Source organism: Adiantum capillus-veneris, chromosome 6 (genome assembly GCF_014529385.1).
Source record: "Adiantum capillus-veneris isolate H3 chromosome 6, ASM1452938v2, whole genome shotgun sequence".
Lineage (NCBI taxonomy): Eukaryota > Viridiplantae > Streptophyta > Polypodiopsida > Polypodiales > Pteridaceae > Adiantum > Adiantum capillus-veneris.
This window is the reverse complement of record NC_140936.1, coordinates 162978781-163005491: the sequence shown is the minus strand read 5'-3', so window position 1 is coordinate 163005491 and position 26711 is coordinate 162978781. Positions and strand designations below refer to the sequence as shown.

Sequence of the window (26711 nt, the reverse complement as noted above, 5' to 3'; positions counted from 1 at the left end):
TTGAAAATTGAAATAAGAACTCTAAAGGAACTAGGGAAACCCTGCATGTGTCCACAATAGATTTTTGGCTTAAAAATAATCATGTAGACATCCTATGCGTAGGATGTCTACCCTCTCTGTTTTTTGTGAAACTTGACAGGCTTGTGGCCCTTGACCTGTGCAACATGGCTATGTGCTTGGAATTTGGTTTGGACATCAAAATTTGTAATTTTGAAAAGATTTAGGCTTTTGGCTCACAAATTGGGTAGGATGTCCTAAACAAGTGGCAAATGATATTCAATTGAGTTGAAATTTGATATATAGGCTTCTTATACCATGTAAAAGGCTCCCATGAAGTCAATTCCTGCACAGAAGGTCACTATGACACTGGAGACATCCTACACATAGGATGTCTATTTTCTCAAAATGACTTGAAGTTGGTTCTCTGGGTAGCCCTTAGCATGTAGAACATTGCCCTGCTCTTAGATTTTGATTTGGATAAGCATTGGTGTTGTTAAGAGCATGTGTAGTGTTTTTAGGCTCAAAAAGTGCATCTTGGAGGTTTTGGGGGCCAAATGTGATGGGAATAGCTTGAAATTTGATACATGAGCTTGTGAAGGTGTTATAAAGACATCTGGAACTCAAAAACACCAGTTGGAGGTCAAATAGGCCATTTAGACATCCTACGCGTATGATGTCTATTTGATTAATTTTCATATCTGACCCCACAATTAGCTTGGCAATGTGCTAATGAGCATATTGTGCAAGCTTCCATGTGATTTGGACTAGTTTTGGTAGGTCTATGACCCATTATTTCCTCTATGCTCTGACTTTCCGTTTTTTGATGCATATGAGGTCAACTCTTGTCCAAATATGATGAAACTTGATGGCTAGCATGTATAAGCTATGTAGAAGCTCTGTATGAGGGGAGATGTTGAGTTTGGTTCCCAAACATGGCCCTGAGACATCCTATGTGTAGGATGTCTCCTGATGAATTTTATATGAGAAATGCTATTGGTACATGCCCTGAGTCCCCTTTAAGCCCTATTTCAATAAAAAAGTAAAAAAGATAGATAGAAACTTCCTGTTTGGCTTTCAGAGCCTCTGAGCCGTTTTCTGACTCTTGGAGTGCTTTTTGGCAATGAAATTTCTTGATGTTAGTCTCCATAGCTTCATGGTTCCTTGGGGATCCTTGCCATATGGTTTTTGTTGGCTTTGGCTTCACGGGAGCTCCGTTTGGCAATTTGTCTCTCTGGAAGCACCCGTAGTTGCGTTCACATGTCGTCAATGACTTGTGGTGGTCTACCACCATAGGACTTGGTTGTTGATGGTCTAGGAAAGTCGCTCGTGAAGTTTGGTGGCAAACGGACATCCGGTTTGGCCATGAGAGCTAGTTGACGCTTTGTGTGTCTGATGCCATTTCTGAAGCTTAGTCCCACTTTGGGTTGCCTTATGGTTATGTGCGCTATACAGCCTTGTAGAGCATGTCGAGATGCTCCTATCAATGAGTTTTGGTAGCATTTGGGCGACTTTCCACCGATTTACCATTTGGTGGCCTCTTGCAAGGCTCTAGAAGTTAGGGTTTTTCCCAATGGTTTTTTGCCGCCTTTGTGCATTCAAGAGTGATCTCCTAAGCTAGGATAAACCGTCGATGAAGCCTTATTGCTTTTGGGTTAGCCGTTAGGTGGCCACCTCTACCTGTAGGTCTCTACTGCTCGTTTCCAGTGTGAACCTACACTAGTTTTCACGACAAAACATCAAACATACGCGAAAAGATCAAGGTCGTGAGCCTACCTCTCATATCTGGAGCGTGTCGAGTGGTCGTGCGCGTCGTAGAAGCAGTTGGAAGTCCAGTTCGCTCTAGGTGGCAAGAGCTCTCTCTCAAGAAGGAAATAGTAGAAATGAGCTCTAAGTGAAGCGAAAAAAATCTTATAATGAGGGTCCCCGAACCACTTCCTATGAAATTTGACATGTGCTCCCAACTTCTTGCGAGACGCAGTTTAGGCTCGAAAAATTCTTGATTTGGACTCCATTTGCCCAGTTTCCGAGAAATTTGACGTTTCAATCAAAATCTGACCAAAACAAGCCTTCTGCTCCATTCACATAATTGCACCCCCCCATTGTACCATAGGTTGTCCTATAGTCACTGATTATCCCCATATTTTTTGTTTTTCATTACGATCGTATTTTACCTGCTTTTTGTATTTTTGAAGTTTTTTTGCCGATAATTAATAAAATTAACAAGCAAATAACTTAAACCCAAAAGATCTCCAAATATCATAATAACTCAAAAACATCACCGCAAAACACTATATACACTCACATGCAATTTTTATGGCCGGATTTCTCCGTTTTACCAATAATTTGTCCGAAAAATGGCTATTTTTACATATATATACACACCTAGGGGCCTGATTTTGCGTTTGGCCCCATATATTTGTAGATTCATGTAAGGGTATATGTACTTAGGTTAGTCTAGAAAATTTTGCAATCAAACGAAAACCCTTCAAAATAGTCAAAAAACATGCCCTTTTTTGTTCTTTTTACCTTCATTGGGTCCGCATTTGAGAATTTCTCCCCCCTCCTAGTCGGAGTCCTCTCGGACGACAAGGTATCGCCTCGGTGTATGTGCAGTGCATGGGATAAAAAATTGTGCTAATGCTCGGCTATGTAATGTGGCCCTATTTGATGCATACTCAGTCAATGCATGGAAAAACCAATGCTGTGCGATAGGAGGGAATAAGCAAGATGCATATTGGCATTAGACGTCGAGGTTTCTTGTTTGTTGTTGATTTGGCTGGAGGATTTTCTTTGCAAGTAAAAGTTGTAATTCTACAGCTCTCTGTTTGATCGTCTTTCTTGCAAAAGTTGCTTGGTTTGCCGCTACTGTCGATATTGCCATGGTTGTCTCCGTGGAGATAATTGTCATGGCAGAATTGGCCGTAGTCTTTTTCTCTTTTGCTTTCCATTTGTAGCTTTATTTTGGAGGTTTTTGTAGGTTTATTGCCACATCCGTGGTCGTCATTGTTGTTCTGCTGATCAACACCCACATAGTTTGGTTTGCCGGTTTCATATGTAGTGTGTTTCTACATGCTGGTGTTGCTTGTACTGAAGGGTGTTCCTGTTGCTTTGGTTTCTGGATCCAAATGCGAGTCGCATTTAAGTTGTTACTGAGCATTCTCTTTGGGATCCATATCTTTTTTATTTTATTCCCGTGGTTGTTAGTTGAACTGTGTTCTTCTATTGTATTGTGGTTTGTATGCAATGTCACCTCTATCCTTCCTCACCCATACTTGTTTTTCGCGTGTTGCTAACATTGATCTTTTCACTGTGGTCTGTGTTGTTTTATGTTTGTAGTGAACATGGTTGGCAGTTCCCTGGTTGTTCTCCATGGGTATTGTATTGTTCTTTAGTGGCACCCATCCTTTTGGTTCTTTATCCAGTGATTGTGGTGCTGTCATCTGGATCTTCTGGGTTTTCTGAGCAAATGCTACCACCTGTTGTTCTTGTGCATGCTGAATTTTGACTGTATTCGAATTCCAATCTATCTGCACATTATACTCTTTTTGCCAAGGTTGTCCCAACAACATGGGGTGTAGTGTGCTCTCATCCTCAACCACGTAAAACTTGTGTGCGTAAATATATTGATGTATTTGTACATGCAATATATTCCAACCCAATGTTCTTAGCGAATGTGATGTACTACTTTCCAACACTTGTGGTGTAGGATGTAGGTGATCTTTGGGCTTGAGCTGTTTATATAATTTGTAAGAGATCAGATTTGCTTGAGCTCTAGAATCAAGCAATGCCGTCGATTCAACTTGATTGCTACCCACTTTGACTACAATTATTGGTTCCACTGTGTCTTCACCAAAATTCATGAGTCGAATAGCATTTATTCGCAACGGTGATCCACCGTGTTGTTGTTGTCATAGAAGTCTTCTTTTTGCAATGCGTTCTTTTGCTTCTGCTTGGGCTTCTTCTCGTACCCTCTGTTTCTCCTTCATCCGTTGTTTTTCTTGATGGATTTGTTGAAGCATATCCTGTGTTAGTGGTAAATGAAACTTTTTGAACCGACATCCACTAATCCAAATTGGCATTTCTTCTCCTGCCAATGTAGCAAGTTTGACAGCTCCACTTTGTGATAAGTCACTAATTACAAAGGGTCCCATCCCTCACTTTTTCAGTTTCTTGGCATGTTGCTTCTATAAACAAGCACATAATCACCTGTTTTAAACTCTTTCGTGCGCACATGCTTGTCAAAAAACTCTTTTTGTCTTCTCTTTTTAGCATAGATCGAAGCTACAGCTCTCAGTTCAAGTTCATCTAGCTTTTTAAGATCATCTATTCTTGAAGAGAGCTCATGCCCTATCCATTCTAAGCATTTTTCTACTCATAGAGTTGGAACTAAAAACTCTATGGGTAATATAGCGTTTAGACCAAACACCATGTTGTACGGTGTTGTTCCGATTGATGTTTTGTAAGCTACCCTGTATGCCCATAGTGTTGAGTGTCACTGTTGATCCCAGTTTGTCCTTGATTCTGATACAATTTTAGTCAGAACAGTGCATAGTGTTTTATTTGTGGCCTCAGCTTGTCCATTTGCCTGTGGATGATATGGAGCAAATTTTCTATGTATGACCATGAATTTCTCTAGCAGATATTCAATGACATCATTAAAAAAATGTGTTCCTCGATCACTGACAATTTCTATTGGTAATCCGTATCGTACAAAGACATTCTCATACAAAACTTGTGCAGTGGTTCTTGCGTCTGCTTTTTGTGTTGCCTTGGCTTCCACCCATTTTGTGAGATAGTCCGTAACCACAATGATATATTGGGTATGGGTGCGATATGCAGGGGGTGAAATAGGCCCCAGAAAATCAATGCCCCATTTTGCAAATGCCCGTGCTCCCATCATTGTCCGTAGTGTCATCTCATCTCTCTTTATCGGCACCTTAGTGCGCTGACATGCGTCACAACGCTTTACAAACTCTTCAGCATCCATATGCAATGTAGGCCACCATATTCTTGTGGTTAAGACAATTTTTGTCGTCTTATCACTTGAAAAATGGCCTCCACTTATTCCTCCATGTGCGTGTTCTAGAATCAACATGTATTCGCTTTCACTTGCACAAATTCTAAGTTGATTGTCCTTTCCTTGCTTGTAGAGTTGATTTCCAATTAAATTAAAGTCGCGAACCTCCAGCTCTATAGCCCTTTTTTGCGCTTTTGTTATGTTTTCAGAAAATGTCCTTGTTGTTAAGAAATCAATGATATATTGACTCCATGCAGGTGCAGTTTTTACCTGAAACAATGTCGCGTGATCCACCGGTCGTTTGGCACTACATATAGTACAATTGTTAACATAAGCATGTGTGTCAGCATACATAGTTGGCTAATAAACCCCTAATTGTTTCAGTCTTTGGTGTGTTTTCATTGTTGAACAATGAAATGCACAATCCTGGATGTGTGCTTCTTCAAGATAACACTCAAATTCATCTGGATTTATACATAATCGTAGAATTTGATCCGAGCCTAGATGGTATAGTCATCCTGCAATCAACAGGAAGTTTTTTGTTTGTCGAAATGTTTGTTGTTTGGATCTGTCTTCCTTGTTATCAAATCTACCTCCAAAGGAAAGAATGCTAACAATTTCCTGAGACCATTTGGGTATCATTCAATATTGAAAAGATAAGCAATAGGTATGTCATCATCTACTCTTTCAGGAGCTTTCCTGTTTTGCAGCTTTGAAAGATGATCCACTTGTAGATGAGTTTTACCCTTTTTTACTACCACTGTGAAGTGAAACTCTAGCAATATAATAAACCAGCGTACAATTCTTCCAGTATTGCATGGTTTATTTACTAGATACAAAAGAGCTTGATGATCTGTGAAGAACACAAATTTGTTCGCTAGCAAGTAATGCCGAAATTTTTTTACAACATAAATCATTCCTAATCCCTCTCTTCTAGTGGTTGTGTAGTTCTTTTCTGCACTATTTAGTTGTCGGCTCGCATAACAAACTGGGAAATCCATTGTTCCGTCTCCAGGTTGAGCTAGAATACTCCCAATTGCATATGCAGATGCATCAATGTGAACATGGAATATCTTTTCCCAATCTGGTGCTATAAGTACATGTGTTGATACAAGGTTTTCCTTAAGCTTTTGGAATGAAGTTTCACACTCCTCAGTCGAAACTGACTAATAAACGATATAGAGGTTGTACAATGACTGCATACATATATATGAATCTTCGATAATATCTGCAGTGTCCATGAAGGATTGTATTTGTTTGGCATTAGTAGGCCTGGGCAAGTCTACTATGACTTTTATTTTGTCTAGGCCAGTGGTTATGCTATTTCTTGAGACAATATGTCCTAAGATGCGGCCTTGCCTAACCATAAAAATGCACTTTTCTGGGTTGAGACAGATTCAATATGTTCTGCACTTCTCAAATACCTTTTGTAAATGGTCAATATGTTCTTCTCATAGAAGAGAGTGGACACAGAGATCATCCATATATATTTCTAAGAATATTTTAAGGTATTCTCTGAACGCATGAGTCATTAACCTTTGGAAGGTAGCTGGGGCATTGGTTAAGCCAAAAGGCATAACTCTATACGCATATATTCCCCATTCTGTGGCAAATGCTATTTTGTGTTGATCCTCTATTGCAATTGCGAGTTGGTTATACCCTGGAAACCCATCTAGAAAGGAATAAGCCTGTTTCCCAGCCACCCTCGCAAGCACATGTTCTGTGATCGGCAAGGGATAATTATCCCTTATTGTGGTTGCGTTTACTTTTTTGAGGTTCACACACACACACACACACACACACACACACACACACACACACACACACACACACACACACACACACACACACACACACAACTTTCCGTTCTTTTTGGGGACAACCACAATGGGTGACACCCAATCTGTATGTTTGATTTCATAGATGAATTCAACATCCATCATCTTGTCAATCTCCTCTTTGATTCGTTTAGCAAATGTGTCATTATATGTATAAGGACGCTGTTTGCTAGGTTTGGCATCTGATTTCAACGGAATTGTATGTTGGCATATCGATGGATCAACTCCTTTGAGGTCTTTGTAGGACCATGCAAACACATCTTTATTCGTCTTGAGAAGTTGTGTTTGCAGTTCTTCTTCTTCAGCCTCCAAATCAGTTGCTATATAGACCGGCTGAGGCTCTTTGCCTGGCGCAGCGAGGTCTATCCATTTTACATTTTCCGGCCCATCGTAAGATTCCTGGTTTATTCTTTCCCTTATTGGTGGTGTCATTATGATTTTTCTGTCCTGGATGGTGAATTTTCGATAGTGGGATGGTACATTCATGTTTTCTTTTTCTGACTCCTCCTTACCATCACTTTCTCCCTCAGTAGTCCATACCTCTCGTAACGACCGTTTTAGTTCTTGGTATTTCTTTCTACGCTCCATTTTGGTCCACTTTGGGTCTTTTGTTTTTTCCAGTTTTGATTGTTGAGACTTTTTTTTATTTTGTTTCTGTTTTAGTCTTCCGTACTTGTTTTATTTCCCCACGCGTCCTTTACCTTCGAACTCTTGAGAATCTTCCTGATATTTGGTCTCTTACACAATCCTCTATCTTGACAAGCATTAAATAGTAAGTTTTATCTTTTATCCTGTTTTCTCTAATTTTGTTTTCTGCTCTTTTTTTTCTATAGCGTTCATGATGTGTAGGGTGTTGATTTGCAAAATCACAAAACTTGACATCCGTTGTTGTCTCCCCACGCTCGCTTGAGCTGTCTGAACACTTGTTATGTGCATCGTTATTTAACTCCAGATGCTCAGAGGAGTCATAAAACTCTTCTTGTTCTGGTGGGTATACATTCTCATCTCCTATTGGTATAAAACTTACCATGTAATAGGGTAGCACATCATAGCCATCCTTATCGCAAAATTTTATCGTTGGGCTATCTGTAATGGTACAGACATCCAATGTTGCTAGTATGTGTTCCCATTCTAGAGGTTCTAAGGCATCTTCGGGAAAAGGTTCCAGAATGTAATCCTTGTCCTCAATAGCTCTTCCTAAGACGCATTCCTCTCTTTTTAAACTCCCACAATGTGAAGCTCCGCACATCCATAGCTCTTTTTTCTGCCCTTACCATGCTCGGAATTTGGACCCTGCCAATGTAGCTGAATCAAACTCTTCCACTGGTGTCTGGTTCACATCTTTGTAACTATGGTCTTTTAGGTATATTTTGGTTGTAGCCTTGCCATGTCTGAGGTATATGTGGTCATAACCCCAATCCTGGACCATCTTTAATTGTCTCATGAATGGTCTTCCCAAGATGATCTCGTATTGTTCTTTTTGTCGAAATCAACTATTGCAAATGTATGCTCATACTCGATTCCGCACGAGGTGACAATTACTTTTTCTAAAAGTCCTAGAGGCTTTTCCATGAACCCATATGCCAGTTTCAATTTCATTCTGGTAGCTCTCAAAGCCGGTTTTTCCCATTTTTTTCCAAATTTCCTTGGTGGCGATAGCGACTCCTGCTCCACTGTCAAGAATAGCTTTGGAAACTACTCCTTGGAATTCTACTGGTAGTGTGGTATTTCCATCTTCTCCCTCACAATATTCCCAAACCTTGTTTAAAGGTACTGGCCTAGTGTTTAGTTGAGGCTTGTCCAATTCTCTGATCCCTTCTTGAAGCTTCAAGGTGGGGTCTTTTACTCCAAATATTTCTAAGCATTTGCTGACGGTGGTCCACATGTTTGGCCGTAACCTCAGGAGTTTGGCTAATGTGATTGTGCATGCCATAGGGGTGGACAATAACTCAATCAACCCTTGTGAATCCATCACTCTGTTGGAAGAAAGTCTTTGAGATGGGATTGCTCTCACCTCAGACTTAGCTTCATACTCCCCTAGGTAAGAGGGTAGTGTTTTTAGCGAATTTGGGTGGCTGTGCCCCGAACTAATTGATCCTTGGTCTCCTCCTTGTGAATGCATATCAAAGTTCATTTGTGATCTTGCCTCAAATTCTTCAATGGGAGGTAAGATCTCATTTTTCTCCTTTCTCGTGCTATTTATTTGGTGGCTCACCCTGTTAGCTTCGTTGGCGTCACGGATTTGCTTCCACAGGTCATCTAGACCGTTACAATCCTTACCCATTTCTACCAATTTCTTAGGCTGGAAACCATCAATTGTCTCATCTGTTGTATTTGGCACTATGATATGTTCTCTCCTAGACTCAGAGGTAGTCGTGAGTCTCTCCTTCGTGTCTACTTGTTTCTCTAAAGTTGGTTTGATAGGGGTTGGAGCTGGTACCTCGTGCCAACTTGCAGGTTTATCAAGCGGGTTTTCTATCAAGGATTGGGCTATTTCAATCATCTTTCGACACATTTCCAACCTCTATTTTTCTATTTTTGCATATGGATAAGTCATCCATCTTTGCTCTTGGGTTTCGTTGTTTTTGAGTCTGGCTTCGTATACTTTTAAAAGTGCGTCTAACTGCTCATTTACCTTTTTTACCAACACTGATCCTCCTGAACCTGCACTTTTGGGTTCTACTATTTCCTTGGGCCCTATGGTTGCCGCAGTGTGTGAGCTTAGACTAGCTAGATCCTCTAACCGCTGTAATCTATCCTTTGTGTGTTTTAACTCCTCAGATAGAGCCATTTGCTCTCGTTCTCTCCTGGCTTTCATACGCGCCTTTCTAGATTTCCAAGTGCTTCTCTGATTTTTTATTTCTGCACTTGGGGCATCGGTCTTTGGCTCTTCAATTATTGGTTCATTTGTCATTCTTTGAGCTTGGGCTCGTGTCACTGCCTGAATAGGTATTACTGTTTCATTTTCTGACCCTCCACTAGACGGCACTGCTTTCAACCTGTTCAAGGTAGTTTTTGCTCCTTTGCTCAGGTTCTTAGGGCAGTCAGGAATCAAATGAGTAATTCCACACTCAGTGCAATATGCGTTGACTCTAATGATTTCATCATGAGGATAGTCTCTTAGCCAATGGTCTCCACCACACTTGTAGCAGGGTCCCTTATGCTGTTGAGCTGCTCCTTGAGCTCCTCTTTGTAGGTATTGCATGTCTCTGCCCACCCATGCCTCCGTTGGCTATGAACAACAGTGTTCGTTCATCCAAGCTATATCTTCCTTCTCCTGCTTCATGTGCAACTGTTGGTGGTCCTGCACTTCCCATCATGCTCCAAGGTTCTGGCGTTGGGTGTTCTTCCGGTGGATAATAGACAGGATTTGCATCATATCCATTGGAATCTTTGTAATATGCATGCATAGGTACCAAAGCCTTCTCTTCTGGTTCATTTATTGTTGGTGTGTATCTTATGCCGATTGGTCGTAATCTTGGTAGGGGTGGTTGTTGCCCCAATACTGGTTGTGGTCTTTCTACACCTACAGGTCCTGGTAGGTTGCCTGCTTGATACCTAGGCATCGGTGGAAGTTAAGGAGATGCTACCTGAGCCTGGGGAGCATAAGGTCACTCTCTCACATATTCCTTGTTATAATAATATTCCTCCGTCACATGGTTTGTCCATTTTTGTTCAATAGCACACCACTTTGGCTGTTTAGCATGAGGCTTGGCATACATATTAATCTTTTTTAGCACTTCCTCTACAAGCTGCTCCTGGCTTACAGCTACTTCTCCTTTCGGTATTGTTTTAGTGGACTTGCTTCCACTTTGTTGTGAGGATGAATCTTCATCAAGATCCTTGAATTCAGCCTCCTTGTAGACCGCACAATTGTCTACAAGGTAAAGAGCCTCCTTAGTTAACTCATTTAACATCGTTCTCCTCTTCATATGTAAGTCCTTCTGGAGATCTACGTTCCTTAGTCCTTGAATAAATATAAGCATAAGTCTGGACTGAGTTGGCAGTTCTTCCACAGGGCAGAACTTCACATATCTTTTTAGTCGTAGGGCTGCCTTTCACACAGATTCCCCTTCTTTCTGTTTGAATTTATGGATTTGTGAGACTGTATTATGAACTATCCCCCTTTGTGAGAATTCCTCAATAAACTCATCAAACACCTCTTCCATAGACTCAAAGTCTCTACGCTCCACAGAGTCAAACCAAGTAGCAGCATCCTCCTCTAGGGTAAGTCCAAACCCTGCAAATTGGGTAGGGAAGTCTAACACCTCTTTAGCTCTAATTACACGCACAAAGGCTGCTACATGATCTGTAGGATCTCTGTTTTTCACGTATTTCTTGTTTACCCATTTTTGCACCTGAGAATGTCTAATTCTACGATGGTCTACAAATCTCATCATTGGTTCTCCTCATCCTACTCGATATACCTCCTCTGGCCTTTGGTAGTGGGAGGGTTCCTCTCCCAGAGGTGCCCCTAAGCCATAATTTCTGATGGTTTTTGCAAGAGGATGTTCATCTCTTCGAACTTGTTCTATGGGTTGTCTTCCAGGCTTTGTCGACTCTTGAGTTTTTGGCTTACTCTCGCCTTGATACTGTGAATAGAGTGGTGGTTCTTGTAAATCTCTTAGCCCTTGCGACTGGATAACCACCTCGGTTTCGGTCTTGTTCTAATGTTGCACTTTGTCGAAGCCATGCCTGCAATGATGGTTGGGTTGCTTGTTGGTTCTGGTAGTTGAACGTCTGTTGTCGGTTAGAATGTGAGGTCGCGTCGTACTCTTCTGAAAATGGATTTGTCAACTTGCTAGGGATATAAGTGAACCTTGGCACTTCTTCGGGGGCATATGTTGATGTTTTTGGAACTGTTGCCTTTTCTACCTCCTCTGGGAAAATACGTTTGTATTCTCGCCCGTACCTATCAACAAAAATGATATCCTTCCCCATAGAAATTTCATAAGAGAATAAGTAAAGAACCTTGTCTTTGCTTAATTCGTTTGGGTAGGGTTCTTTGTATAAAAAATAAGAGGCTACTCCCTCGCTCTCATGCTTGTAAATTCCCACATTCTCATTATAGGTAGAGACCCTGGTTGTTTTTTTATCATACATAAAAAGAGCTCCAGGTCGATCAATTTTTGGAGGCAGTTCTTGAGTTTTTGAAACCATTTTTCCTTTTGCCACGTTATCTTCATATCTGTTGTAATCCTCGGGGTTACTAACTATCAGATAGTGGTTCCCCTTTTCGTCTCTGAATCTATCTCCATCATCATAGACTCGAATTATCTCCAGTATTTGAGCAGGTCTTTCTTCTATACAAATACACTTGCATCATTGATAGTCAGAATAAACTAGGGCTCCCCTAGAGTTTGTTCCTTCTAAGAAGATTATAGTGAACTTGGTATCGTTCAAAGGGTTTTGGGAGGTACTTCCTCCAACCATTGTTCCTTCATCGGAGAAACCTCCTGGCTGTTGACTACCCATCATGAAGAAGGATTTATCTAATGAAGTGTCAGAATCACTACCCTCCTCAATGATCGGTGCTAATGGATCTAGCCTTGCCTAAGTTACACTCTTGTCGGTGGACACTAAGCTACCCTGATCACCTGCCACTTTTTGATCTCTAGGAATGTGTCTTCCTGATCTTAAATTCATCAAACTTATCAATGCAATTTATCACAAATCCAACCACTCACCTGGCAAAGGATCAGTTTCCGCACAACTTCTTGCCTTGCCCCGCTAAATATACCTGTACACAAGCGTTTAAGTTCGGCAATCGAATCAAAGCATTTAACCGCTAGAGGTGGTTTTAGTAATGATTGGTATAACTGGAGGGTTAACCTCAACCACTACTGTATTTTATACACTTTGGGTGTTCTTGATTAGGTCTGCTAATCTGGAACTGTACTTCACTCGAATGTTGGTCAGTTTACAGGGAAAGTCTTAATTCCATCTTTGCTCCGTTAAAAGGTCAAACAAGGTCCAATTTCACTTCTAAAAGAAGTTCTGGAACTCTTAAGTCAATTGGAACATCACTCTATGTCCCCAGTCAGATTTTGACTTCACTAAGCCCCTGTAGACATCCTACGCGTATGATGTCTACCTGCTCTGTTTTGGTTGGATTTTGCACTATGGCTTCCCCCTGATGTGTTGAGTCCACACCTGTTTTTACTTTTTGACTTGGACACCTAGAAGCTCTTCAATTGATCAGAAATCTGTTCCAGCAGCCTGATGTTGGTCTGACCAGTCAAATCAACTCCAATTTGGACCAAAATTGACTAGGAGGCTTGCCTCAGGCTATGCAATACCCTGCTATGCCTACAGTCAGTTTTTTATTTCAATTTCATCCAGTAGACATACTACACATAGGATGTCTAACTGCTCAAAATTGCTTCAAATGCAAACCACAGACTCCTCTTAAGGTGCTGATCACTTTGATATGCTCAAAGTTGGATTTGGAGTGCTAAATCACACAGAACACATACTACGCGTAGGATGTCTAAATGATCTGTTTGACCCCAAACTTGAGCCACAGCTTCCCCTTCATGTCAGCAACCCAGTGCTATGATTAGACTTTATTTTGGATTTCAAAAGACCCCAATTTTAGCTATCCTAGCCCTTTTAAGTCAAAAATACTAAAGTATGCTTAAAATCCAATTTTCTCACCCAATTGAGATGAAACCTTTCTCATGCACTCAATGAATCATGTAGATCATGCTCATGCATCCATCCTATGGTTTTGGTCTTAAAATAATGCCTTGGCACAATTTGGGTAAGATGTCTAGCAATTTTCTTTCTTTTGGGCTTGTCTTGTCAAGATATGGTCAAACTTCCACTTTCTAGGTGAAAATAGGGTAAAACCTACCTTCTAACACACTGGTCAACTCAGATTTTCAAAATTCACACAAGAATACCCTGTAGACATCCTATGCGTAGAATGTCTATTGGCTTAAAATTTAATTTTTTTCTGACAGAAGTACTCCATATGCTCTGCAGCTCTCTTAGAAATACTCAAAGAAACTTTTGAACTTCACTTCAGCTTCTAAACACTCTTTTTCGTCTTTTACAATCCTTTGATGAGCCTAACAACAAATATAACATGCATGAAGTGCTCCAGATCATAAATCATGATGTCCTACTTACCCTACTCCTACTCATCATGTGAGATGGTAATATTGGTGTCTCGGTTGCTTCCTGGCCTCTCCAGACTCTCAAGCTATCCTTTCACCGCCTCTACCACTCTAACTCCTACTCTCTACACCACAACTTAACTAATACCTAAAACTATCTAAGTCTACTTGAGTCCACCTAAGTCGAAGGATCTAGGCCAGACACTCACTCCCTAGACTCCTCCCAAGACCTAGAGAGTCCTCTACCCTCTGATCCTATCTAAATGTAAAACAAAACTCTGGCAAGCCAGAGAATCCCTATCCTCAAGGACTGGTCTCAGTCACCTACCTAGGGTTTTCGTCCCTGGAAGCAACGCCAATGTTGGAGGAAACACCACGACGGACGTCACCACAGCGAGAACTCACCTAACAAGATTTGTTAGCTCAGGACGAAGCTCGAGCCGCAGGCGCGTGGAAGCAAGCATAGGGTGTCAACCTACACTCAACCCACTCTCAACAACTTCCTACAGAGGTCTCTACCCAATGTCTAAGCTACACCCTTCAGGAGTACATAAGAGGAGATTTCCTACAACGCTTTCAAGAGCCAAATACCCATCAAACGTTCTCGAAATGCTATGGAACTTGAAGGAAACCCTATTAACACCAATAGGTCGCTCTCCCTAAGGTCCATGAACCAAAACCCCAACCCTAAACACCACGTGCAAAATCACGTAGGATATCTAGTTGAAATTTGCAGGTCGTCGTTTGTGAAAACTAAAGTACCTAATGTGTAGCTCTACTCAATGCGAACGCGTGGATATGTTGAAATTCAGAAACAGACAACGTATGCTCATCGAATCACCAGATATAGCTCGTGGGTCGAGCTCGCAAAGCTAGATCGTACACACGCAATGTAGTAGTTGGCACGTAGCTCTCTTCGGGGGCAACACGCTGCACTTCTCCACACTCGATTCCGACCACCAATGCACGTGTAGCCTCAAGATAAAACTCTCACTCTCTCTCGTACACAGAGTACACTCACTCACACAGACAAAACTTATAAAAATGACAAAGGGTTTTTTTGCATTAAGGTCAAAAGTGGTATAAATGCCTTACAATCTCAAACTCTAATGTTCCAATTTAACCATTCACTCAGTCTAAATGTCAAAAATGGGATACAAGCTGGAAGCTTCTGCAAGCCCCACTATTTACAAAGGTGAAATGATGGTTTTTCTCAATTAAGGAATAATTACAAAAAATAATATTCTACCGGGCAATCATCCTCCGTTGGGTGTGTCCAACCGCTAACATCTCTTAAGGCTTTCCATGTTTGTGGAGCTTCACCGTTTACCCGTAGGCTAGACCACCATTTCCCGGCGGACTTTTGAAAGTGCATAGCTACATGGTGTAGTTTAGAGGACTCCCAAAAGCCCTCATCTCCAAACGATGCATCAAATTGTTGGATAAAGGCCAAGACTTTGTCTATAGAAAGAGATGCTCTTCCCTCCCTCTTTGAACTTCTTGAGCTTGGATGACCTCTTCCACGCGGCATAGGATTTCCTATGGCCTCTTCTTTTTTATGGTTCAAAAGTTGCACCATCGCTTTGTTCAGAAGACAAATAATTTGAAGAAGATGGAGAAGAGGGTGACCTCTTTCACGCCTTTTTCTTGCCTTGATCTTCTTTGTCTGCAACATCACTTTCATAAGAGGAAGAGGATAAAGAAGATGGAGAAGAGAGTGACCTCTTTCTCACCTTTTTCTTCTCTTGCTTTTTGTCATCCCTCTTTGCTTTATGGTGTGGAGAAGTGTGTGATGGTCTTCTCCGTTTAGAAGGTGATGGAGAGCGTTTAGCCAGCCATCTTTGTGGAGCCATCTCCGTCGAGGTGGCAAGAGACTCAATTCTTTCTTGTTCCTTTGGTGGGGGCTCTTGAGTTCTCCTTTGAGAAGGAGATGCGTCATCAAGAAGAAAACTTTTGAGCCCTTTGTATGGATCCTCCTCTTCTTACCGAATTGGAGAGAGGCCTCTTTTGGAAGTATCGCAAGGAGGCTTCCTAGGTACTCTCTCATCATGGTGGGGAGCTTGGAGAATCCCATGAGCATGAAGCTGCCATTGCACTTCATTTTGGAGGGATGGATTGCACATGGCTTGTTGAAGACTAAAAACAAGGTAGTTAACAAGCATAGGGGCATCATTAGTAGCCTACTAATTAGCAAATCAAATCTATCAACATTAATTTCACTCTCTTTACTATTGTCATCCATTCTAACAACTTTTAGGTGTAAACTTTTTAGGTGTACTTTGGCAGTTCAAGACCTAGTTGCTACTCCTCTTTACCCCTTTAGAAAAAACACTCAAGCTACTGTACCCATGGCTCGAATACCATTAATTGCAAGGAATAGAAGAGAGGGTCATTCAACACCAAAACAACACTAGCTCCTGTCAAGCTTCTAATAGCTCAATAGTGGTTAAGCCGTAGGCAAGCCCCATAGGACTCCACTATTAAGACCATATCTCTCGACGTTGATCCCCCGTTATTTGCATGAAGGCAAGCGCACTGCAAGGCTAAAAAATCCCTATTATACTTACTCAAATGCAATTAATAGTATCAACCATATATAGCTAGTTTGAGGACCTCCCTTCTTGAGAAAGAAAAGAGAAACCTTGTGCATTGATACCAATGTAACATTTAATGGCCTAATAACTTGTGTGTAGCGGAAAATAGCATGGACATAGTGAGCATTTCATTAGAATAGATTCCTAATGAGAATAACAAGAGTGCTTGGGTGGAGAGAGCAACAAAAAGTGTAACACCTAGTTAGATAGCATGAACAATACTTCAAAAGATAGAGAAATTAAGCTATTGACAACAATTGAGGACCGGATTTACATGGAGCCGGTCCCCCCTTCAAAAGGCTTTGTATTATGGTTTCTCGCATCAAGAGAGACATTTTACAATACAATTCTTTGTGTTCCTTCAATACTAGCTAGTGCAATGAAGATGGAAGCTTCAAGCACTAAGCAAAACACTTATAAAATACAACATCAATTCCCTTACGGTCTCAGAACCAAGAACTCACACACCTTTGAAGATGGTGAGAGCTAGCGGGGTATAAGAGTAGATTGAGAGGAAGAAGGAGTATTCTTATGAGAAAGATGTACATCTCCTCACATAATCACTCATATTAGCATAGCTTAGCTTAGTAATTAACATGGTAGAGGAGATGAGCATGCATTGAAGCTTGGCTCTTGGTTGGATTTGCATCACAAAAGCCAAGAGTTTTTGGTGTAGGCCTCCCTTCTCACAAGCTTGGAGTAGGTGATAATCTTTCCATTAAAGCTTGAGAAGGAGAGAGAGAGAGAGTCTTCTTGCTTCACACATGAGTTAGTGTAAGTGTGTATGCAATAATGCCTTGTAAAATTTAGCCCTCTCTCTTTCTTGGTCGACCCCTCTTGCTATTTGCTCATGCTACCACCCCATTGGACCTCTCCAGGCTTAGACAAAAGGATTTAAGCAGCATAAGTGATAGCCTCTGACATGTGTCCCCCTTTTCCCTTTTGTGAGAGCTTTAGGTAATTAATTAATGCAACTAAACTCTCATTGGACCGCTTTGTCTTCTGGCCAATAAAGCCATTGGGCTGTTGAATGCTCATTGGCCCCTTGGGAGATTGTTCAGTAGTCTTCTAGAGAGCTTAATTCTTATTGGTTCTTTTATTAAGTGTTTTTAAATTAATTAAACTAGATCTACTCTAGCCTAATTCTCATTGGTCCACCTGGCCATCCAATAGGATTTGAGTACACCTTGTGGGCATATGGTCTAGGGAGCTGACATGTGTCCCTCATTCCCTTTGTGTAAAAGAGGCTTGTGAGTGTGTGGGGGTGTGTGTGTTTCTCTCTCATCCCCTACTTGCAAGGCTTGCCCCGTCCTTTGTAGGAGTTTAGAAGACTTTTTTGGTACACACACAAAGCATCCAATTTCCTAAGCTTTGACCTTTGGACACAACCTTTGAATTTTGGAACCTTAGCATTTTGGAAGTCTTAATGGGCTGAACCTTAGGGTCTTTAAAGCCTATTGTTGCACATTTCTCTTTGCCTCCCCTTTGGATGCTAATTTTCCTGCCTTTGGATCCCTATTGTGGCCGGTCTGCCAACTTAACCAATATTCTAACTTTTTCTCCCCTAGCACTTCCCAATATTGAATGATCAGTTTAACATGAGAAAATCATTTAGGAGAATTAGATATTAGTTATTATGACAAACCAAGGGAATAATTTAACCCATGACTAATGTGCAACAGGCTGACTTCATAATGCCACTACCAAGTGACACAACAATGTATCTTGTTTGGCTTGCCATGCCTTTGTTTGTCAGAAATTGACAAAGAGTCTACATCACCAAAATATAGAAATATTTTGATTCAATATTGGGCACATTGTGCCAGAAAAAGTGGTACGAGTGATGCTCAAGCTTACACTAATTGTTGGAAGGGAATCTGGGCTACAAACTACAAGGACGCACAAGTGCGGGTTAATGTTGATGCAATAATTTGTTCTTGGAGAACAAAAAAACAAGGGACGTTTACTAGAATTAAGACTCTTGAAAGGCATTATCTAAAAGCCAAAGTAGGGTTGACCCACGCACATCAACCATATTTGAATTAAAGGCTTGATATGGAATCAAATGAGGAATAGATTTATGGGAGTTTATTGTCATTGTACTACTCAATTTCATAAACAAGATCAGTGGTTGTATCTTTTTTGTTTTAATTAATTCTTGGTATGCTTCTAATTACACCTTATGTATTCTCTTAAGTTTTGGTATTTATCAACACCTCAATTTACAAGTTATCATCTATAGCTACCAACCATAGTTAAATATAATTACCTCTCTTAGGAAAGATGAACAATTAAATGATTGTAGTGACCAACCCGATACACCAAAGTGAACCAAACTTGAAGGGGGCCATAGCGTATGCATATAGAACATTCCCACAAGCTTAGTTGACCATTTGACCGTGGCCCAAGGGGGTTTAGAATTCTATTTTTTCCAAGTGTCAGAATCAAGTTTTGACTTTACAATAGGCTTCCATATAGAGGCTACAAAAAATGTACCTCTTTGGGATCAAGGAAAAATATCATTTGGTGCCTATGGCATTAGAAGCAACACAGAGGGGCACAAAACATCACTTTTGACCTACAACCACAAATCAACTTCAAAGTGAGCTAGATTTGGTAGAGCAGATCCATACAACTTACGAAACATGATCATGAGCTCGGAAGTGGGAAAAATGACCACCACCAGGAGTCGGCAGCAAAACCACCAAGTTCAGAGAACTAAGTGAGGAGAAGACCTCAGGGAAACCAAAACAACTTCAAAACGGGTCTAAGGATTACTTGCTAGGCCTATAGGACAAGTGCGTATCATCAAAAGTCATTTTTGTCAAATATTTGCAAGTGTGAATAATAATCACGCTTATTTATCTCTATGTCCCAAAATGACCCATTTTTGCACATTTTCATCACAAATGGCCTATACATGTTGTATTCAACCCAAACACCAAGAAAACATGTAAATAATCATTTTCATATTATCCCCACCTCAAAAAACATAGCAAAACTTCCATTTCTCAAAATTTGGCCTAAGGAGACACTTCACAAACCCAAATTTCTTCAAAATCATATTCAAGCATTTGTTACATCACGGTCAAACACCTTATTAGGTCCAAATGTAAAAAAGTGCAAAAAGTCACCTTAGATAATAAGAGTTCTTACTACCTATTGTGCAAAATTGAACCCACTTTCACCATTTCTTGTAATCCACAGCGGGTTATACAAACTGGCGAGCGAGTATTTCTGAGTAGAAAAATTATCGAGCAAGTCCCTTTAGACATTCTTTATTACTTAGAGAAAATTGCAAAAGTGCAAGCGGGTTTTCCAGTAAAGGATCGTGAGCCCGAGACCCTCATCCTTTTCTTTGAGAGGCTCTCCTAATTGTAGGACTACACCAAAATTTTCAAAACTAAACAACCCTTTAAATCAATGCACAATCACCACTAACATTTTTGTTTTACACATTGTCATTTATCATGTAGTCAATACACTCATTGTAATCAACACACGCATTCTATGTTGAAAGGCAAGCATGAGGTAAAGTCTAGCTATGAGCAAGACGTGATAACAAAATAACATCATATCTTCATTCTTATGAGGAGATACCAAAGATGAAGTTGCATTATTACAGCAACAAAAACCTTAGAGATTAGGATGTCTTTATGTCACAAACAAAATAATCTTAATCACACAATGCAACTACACGACATTGTGTGAGCTAGTGATTTTTTAATCATGAAGAACTATATCATTATAAAAGAAAATTTAAGTTCTTCCTTCCTTAAATTAATGCACCAAGTCTTCCACATCCTTTTCAATATGCTGACTAGCAATGATCATGTTATGCATGTCCCTGATTATATTCTCAACACAAAAATTTGGCTACTTTTTGTGGGTGCCCTAGGTTGAGGCATCATTGTAGCATGTACAACAAGTCACTTGTCTTATTAACATTAAGATTGGTTTCAAAGAACATGATCTTCAATTGTATCTTGAAAGTAGCTTTGACTCATGTGCGTATGACACCGGACCCTCTGTTTTTGCAATCAATCCCTTGCCCTGCCTCTGCAATTTTTATAATTGAACACATTGATTTAAATATTGTTTCCTCAAAAATTTTGGCACATTGACATGGGTCTTGCGTCTATCCGAGTAGTAGTTCTCAACTCCATTTCCTTCTAGGTGTTTTGGATTGTAGTAGTTTTTTTGGCATTTACATTTTTCTCCATTGGGCGGGCAGGCTGCGTGCCACTATCAATGCTAAGGGCAGCAAGGGCCACATGCCAGAGGGAGGGGAAGGGGCTCGACTCTCAAGAGAAGCTGATGTACATCAAATGTATGGTGCTTGTGGCAGCGTTGCAGATGTTTAAGCCACATTCAATGTCATCCAAACACTGAATGTGCACTCACACAACATTCTTATTCACACATATCTTTTGTTGCACAACAAGGCTTCTGTGCAGAGGCTATGATGCTCTTCCATAGAATGAAAAGTGCAGGATTTGCCCCGAATATGATCACATTCATAATCATTCTAGAAGCATGCACCACCCAAAAAGAAGGCTGTGAGATTCATCACTCACTTGTTGTGAGAGGATTTGAAGCAGGCACCATAGTGGCAACTGCCCTTATCACAATGTATGGAAGCTGTGGTAGCTTGAAAAATGCAAGATATATATTTTCCACTATGCCTAAGAAAAACGTGGTGTCTTAAGGTGCATTAATTACCACACTCATCTAGAACAATAGGCCAGAAGAAGCACTACAAATTTTGTTTAGATGAGTAAACAGCTTGTGGTACACGACAAGGTAATGTACATCTGTGCACTCAATGCTTGTGCTTGTTTTGGAGCCCTGAAAGAAGGCTAGAGTGTCCATATGAAGATGATTGAAGAAGGGTTTGAGCAAGACATTGTTGTTGGGAATGTTCTTATCACCTTGTATGGACGATCTGGTGATCTAGATAGTGTAATGATCATATTCAGGAAAATGAGGAAGAGGGATTCTGTATCATGGTTTGTCATCATCTCAGGATGTGCACAAATTGGAGATTTGAAGGAAGCGTAAAGCCTCTTTAATCGAATGAAATTGGAAGGGTTTAAGCCCCACACTGCCCCACATGTTTCAGTTCTTGATGTGTGTTGCGGTTTAATCAAATGAAATTAGATGGTTTGAGCCCCACACCGCCCCACATAGCCTACTCCTCCATCTCCTACTCCTCCGTCTCTCCCGCAACCTTCCACTTCCTCTGCTTGCTGCCTTGCTTTGAGCGTCTTTCCTCTCTATCTCTTGCTCCCTCTCTGAAACATACACCCTCTCTAACCTACGACATCTTTTCTTTGAAAGAAGAGTACTGCTTGCCCAGCTTTATGTTGCCTCTGCCTCGGCCTCTCCCTGCATGTGGTTCATTATACAAGTGTTGTGAATACAAGCCATACACTTGCTCTTCATCCTCAAAGTCATCTAGCCCAAGCCTCCTTCAGTTAATGCAAGCGAGCAAAAACCTCTGTTTGGAGTGGACTAATGGGCACGGTGGCGACGAAGCAGCTTGCAAAGGAAGGTGCAAGCTTAGAGCTGACAATTTTGCTGGCATTGTGATACCTGTCGAAACCAGTCCGCGTCGGAGCCATTCAGTCGGCGTCGGAGCAGAATGGCTCCAACAGGTTCACAATTTACAATGCAGCAAGGCTCGACTCTCACGTGGCAAGCCCAAAGTCAACAATGCGGGCAGAGAAATTTCAGTCCAGAAGGATGTTGTTGGGCCTGACATCTCCATGTATAATGGGAGGGTTGCATCCCACATGCAAAAATTCCAAAGCTCTCACTGTGTCCCTTATTATCTTCAACCTCTTCTTTCAATCCAGACCCTCAGGGTAGCCTTTTTCAAACAAGGCCTCTTGCAAGCTCCAATTTTGCATGCATTCATACACCAGAAGCCTTAATCTTTTTCCATAAGTACAATAGCCAAGAAGGCTTACCACATGCGAATCAAGACCACTACAGATAAAAAGCAGTGGTGTCTCTAGGTCCATATGGGCATCTTGCAAGACGCGCACAGAGAAGAAGCCAGGCCGGTGGGTGTAAGCTCCCTTTGGACGCGCAGTACCATGATCAGCTGGTGCAGAGCTCTCTCTCTCTCTCTCTCTCTCTCTCTCTCTCTCTCTCTGCGCATAAATTTCACGAGCACTGTTGCGGCCACCATGAAGATCAAAGTAGCATGTTTCTTTTGTGCTGAAAGTGAAAGTTCATCGCGCCACATTTTTGGGTTTTTGAAGGACCGCTTCACCATCGCTCGCATGCGCCTGCACTCGCATCGCCCCATTGTAGCATTGTAGATGTGTGTGATATGCGCAACAAGCCACACAGAGAAGCCTCTAAGCAAGGAGCTTGTGAAACTAGTTCTGAAAGCAAGCAACGGCTCCCGCATGCGCGTCTCGCACTGCGTAAGCTTGCTCATGCACAGATTGAACAAAGCCAAGAGCTGGATAGTTGCTATGAAACGCCTCACCCTCATACCCCAAGCTAAAAAATCACCCTACCCCTCATGACCCTCAAATTCTAAGAATTCCCAAAACATCCCCAATATTTTGTCATAAATTCCATAAATGCCCTTCAAATTTTCCAAAATACCCCTGGTTGCGAGATTAAATTTTTCCAAAGATAAAAACATTTGTAGCTTTTAATAAGAAGATGATTTTCTATGAATACAAGATGCTAAAACTAAAATTTGAGTTGGTTATGTAGGCCTTGGAGGTGAATTGCTTCGTTGTTTTTAGACATGACTGCCTTTTTTTACGAGGTAATTTGTGACAAATTACATGCTAAGCACTCAATTAAAACGGATCTCAATTGTTAAAAAGGAATAAAGAGTAGAAAATCTTGAACAATCCAACAAAATAGACACAAGGGTATTTTGGGAAATTTTGAAATTTGAGGGATATTTTGGAAATTTCCACTAATTAGACTCGGGGTATTTTGGTAAATTTTCCTTTAAAAAAATGTCAAGCAAACCAGGGATCTGTTGTAGCATGCAGCGCCACAGGAAAGGAAAGCGGCACCACATGCATATAATTCAATAGTGTGCCTCTTGGGCAAACGATGGCGAGGCGGCATGATGTTGAGGTATTTACAACAGATGACAGTACATGACACATGCAATGTGATGGCGAGCAATGGGAGAGATTTTTTTTTCCATGATTGAAGGGACTGGGGCATTGGATTGCATCCACAGATGTCAGTGTATAAAAGAAACAACTATGCTCCTATGTTGGTTTTTGCTCTTGTTTACGTGTTGGTGCAAAGAATCCTCACGGGCTTTGGAAGCTTTAAATTGCCATTATGTGAGTGAGGCATGCCTGGATATCCTATGCCATTGGATGTTTTCATTAGTGAGAGCACACACAATATAGGAGCTTTTAAGAAGTTGTTGCTTCATGACTTTACCTTTGCATCTTGCAGGCAAATGCACTTGAGACTTGGGCCTTTTCTTTGAGAAAGAACTTGCAATTGGCTCTGAGTCATATTGCTTTCTTTAAATGACCACGATAGACTCATTAGGCAAGAAATTATCCTCACAAAATGTGCTTCTAGAAGCAAAATGATCACATCAAGTAGCCTTTTGGAGGTCCTTGCAAGGCACCTCTTCAGGATTAAATTTGCAATTATAAGGTCTCAAAGAATTAAGAGGTAGCTTAGAATCCAATGTTTCACAAGTTTCCAGGGAACTTGAGCAAGATGAGAACTTTTGGTAAGTAGTAAACTAGAGCTTTCCACAACTACCTCTTGTCAAAATACCTTGCCGCTTTGCTTTTATCTTGGACTCCTCCCTTAAAATATTGTCTAAGACCTCATGCATGTCAGTACCTATGTTCACAAATCCATTCATCTGATCCCATGACAGCTAGACATGTTAACCTCTCAATCAATTTAACTTGCTTGTACAAGCAGCATATGAGTGCCAAGGGAATGCAAATCCTTCAAACGAACAAGCTTCTACTAGGTTTGAAAGAAGTGGACTTAGAGTTCTGTGAAGATTGTGTTTATGGTAAACAAAAGAGGGTAAAATTTCAAAAATGGTGGAAGATCTCAAAGGGATCTTTGGTGGTTGCCAAGGGAGAAAAGGTCGGTACACTTTACTTGTGTACTATCAACACACAACCTTCAGCTTGTGCAGCAACTACAACTGATCTACAATGTTGTGGTCACTGTTACTTGTCCTCCTGCCTTGATTTCTTTGTTTCATCCCATATAATACGACAAGTCAAGTAAGTACCACCAATCAACATCACTCATACATGCATCATGAATATAATATTTCCCAAACAGCATGCATGAATGCATGCATGATGCATAACTAACCCGACTAGTATCAGGCTTTAAGCTATTCCCTTAACCTTAAGCATGAGCTTTGATACTAGGTGAGAGATACCCCTCCCCATGGGTCTATGCACAAAATATATAATTTACACCTTTATACAATTTCCAATATACATCAGATTTGTGAAAGTGTTTGCATAGGGGAAGAGTTCTCAGCGCCCACCGACCAAGCATGGAGTTTAGGCCATGAGCCAGACTACAACCAGAGGCACCTAGTGACTAGTGCTACCCCTGAATGGGTGTTATGAATGAAAGCATACCCAAGGAAAAATATAACACTGTGGAGGGTGAATATATGTGTACACCGCATTGTAGGAAGAGAGAGTATAGTGGAGGGTGAAATAGAGTGCACAAAGACATGAGAGAATGACAACAAATAATCTTTGAATGCCCCATCTAAATAAAACACGCAACTATATATTAATGCAATGAAAAAATATGGTCATACCATAACATTAGAAGAATATGACAAAATAACTAGCAGAGCAGTGGACCCTGTGTAGAGATGGACCGGTCCACCCATCCACTTCCACTCTACTATGAACATAGAGAATTTCACTTTGCCGAGAGCAAGCCAGAACACCTCCAACCTACCTAAGCCAGACATAAGCTGAGGCCACTTCGCCTCCCTCCATGAACTCAAGCTCTGAAAGGATCCCAAGTACCAGTAGGTGGTAGGGTATCAACACCAACCATACCAGTTTAGGTGCCACGCCTCTTCGATGCCTAGCATCCGGTGTTTAGAAAATGCCAAGGCAAAATCCTTGACATGTTAGCCGTGTAGGTCGTTCAACCCCCGACGCACTAATCATGTAGATGAGCCTAACAAAAAGAAGAAGACCTAGGCAACACCCCCCCAAGCCTATTGACATACCCGTTCTTTGCCTTAACCTAGAAGCATGTGGCCCTAGTCATTGAGAGATAATTTTGGACATTCTATAGCATCCATTGGCAAATAATTTTGGCCATTGCATTGTGTTCATTGGTAAGAGGAAGCGAGCGGGCGCCGGGCGGGTCTTGTGAGCTTGTAGATTCTAAAGATGGGGCTTGATTCATTGGCAGTGCTCAAAAACAACCTTGGTATACTTGTATAATCTTTGCTTGTAACTTATCTCTAATTTTGAATCACAAATTAAGAATTAAGAAATATAGGAGTTCAATGTAAAAAATATACAAATACGTATTATCTATTTACCCCTAACATTTTCCATAACTAGGAATCTTAATTTTTTAGAAAATAAGTTTTTTTTTCAAGTTTGCAAAGATATTCATTCTGTCAAGCACATGGTATCTCTTTGCTATAGTGAGAAAAATTTATGGCATCATGGATAGTGTAGTTACACTATCAAATGACACCAAAATTGTCCGACAGACATTGAGACTTGATTTCTTTCTATCACCGTGAGTCTCTTGTGCTATTTTCCATAAAGATTCAACCCTATAACCCTCACAAGTGATCAAAGAGAAACACATCTTCTCAAAGGTGCATAACTAGCGAACACTTTACCAATGGTTGATTGGTAGGTTTAGTGATACAACTGAAGCTACTTTTTCAAGGGTCTCTGTTGAACCTTTTGTTTAACACTATCGTCCTTTCAATGGGTATCGACTCTTATGAATTGATGCTTTTGAGAAAATTACATCATCGTAAGCATCAACTATATATCAAATATCATACTAGCACTTATATTGATAAAATACCGATCTCCTTGAGAAATTTTTGAAAAAAAACCCGTGCAAGCTAATAGCAGCAAGAAACATACACATGCAC

At 40.8% G+C, this 26711-nt stretch overlaps 1 protein-coding gene across 1 annotated transcript; it reads left to right on the top strand.

Annotated features, from left to right (window-relative positions):
- The first annotated feature begins 21933 nt into the window (after nt 1-21933).
- Nucleotides 21934-22506, top strand: LOC147456637 (uncharacterized). Its single transcript, XM_086515522.1, has one exon. It carries the CDS (start codon nt 21934-21936, stop codon nt 22504-22506), a length of 573 nt encoding a protein of 190 aa, XP_086371648.1.
- The last annotated feature ends 4205 nt before the right edge of the window (nt 22507-26711 follow it).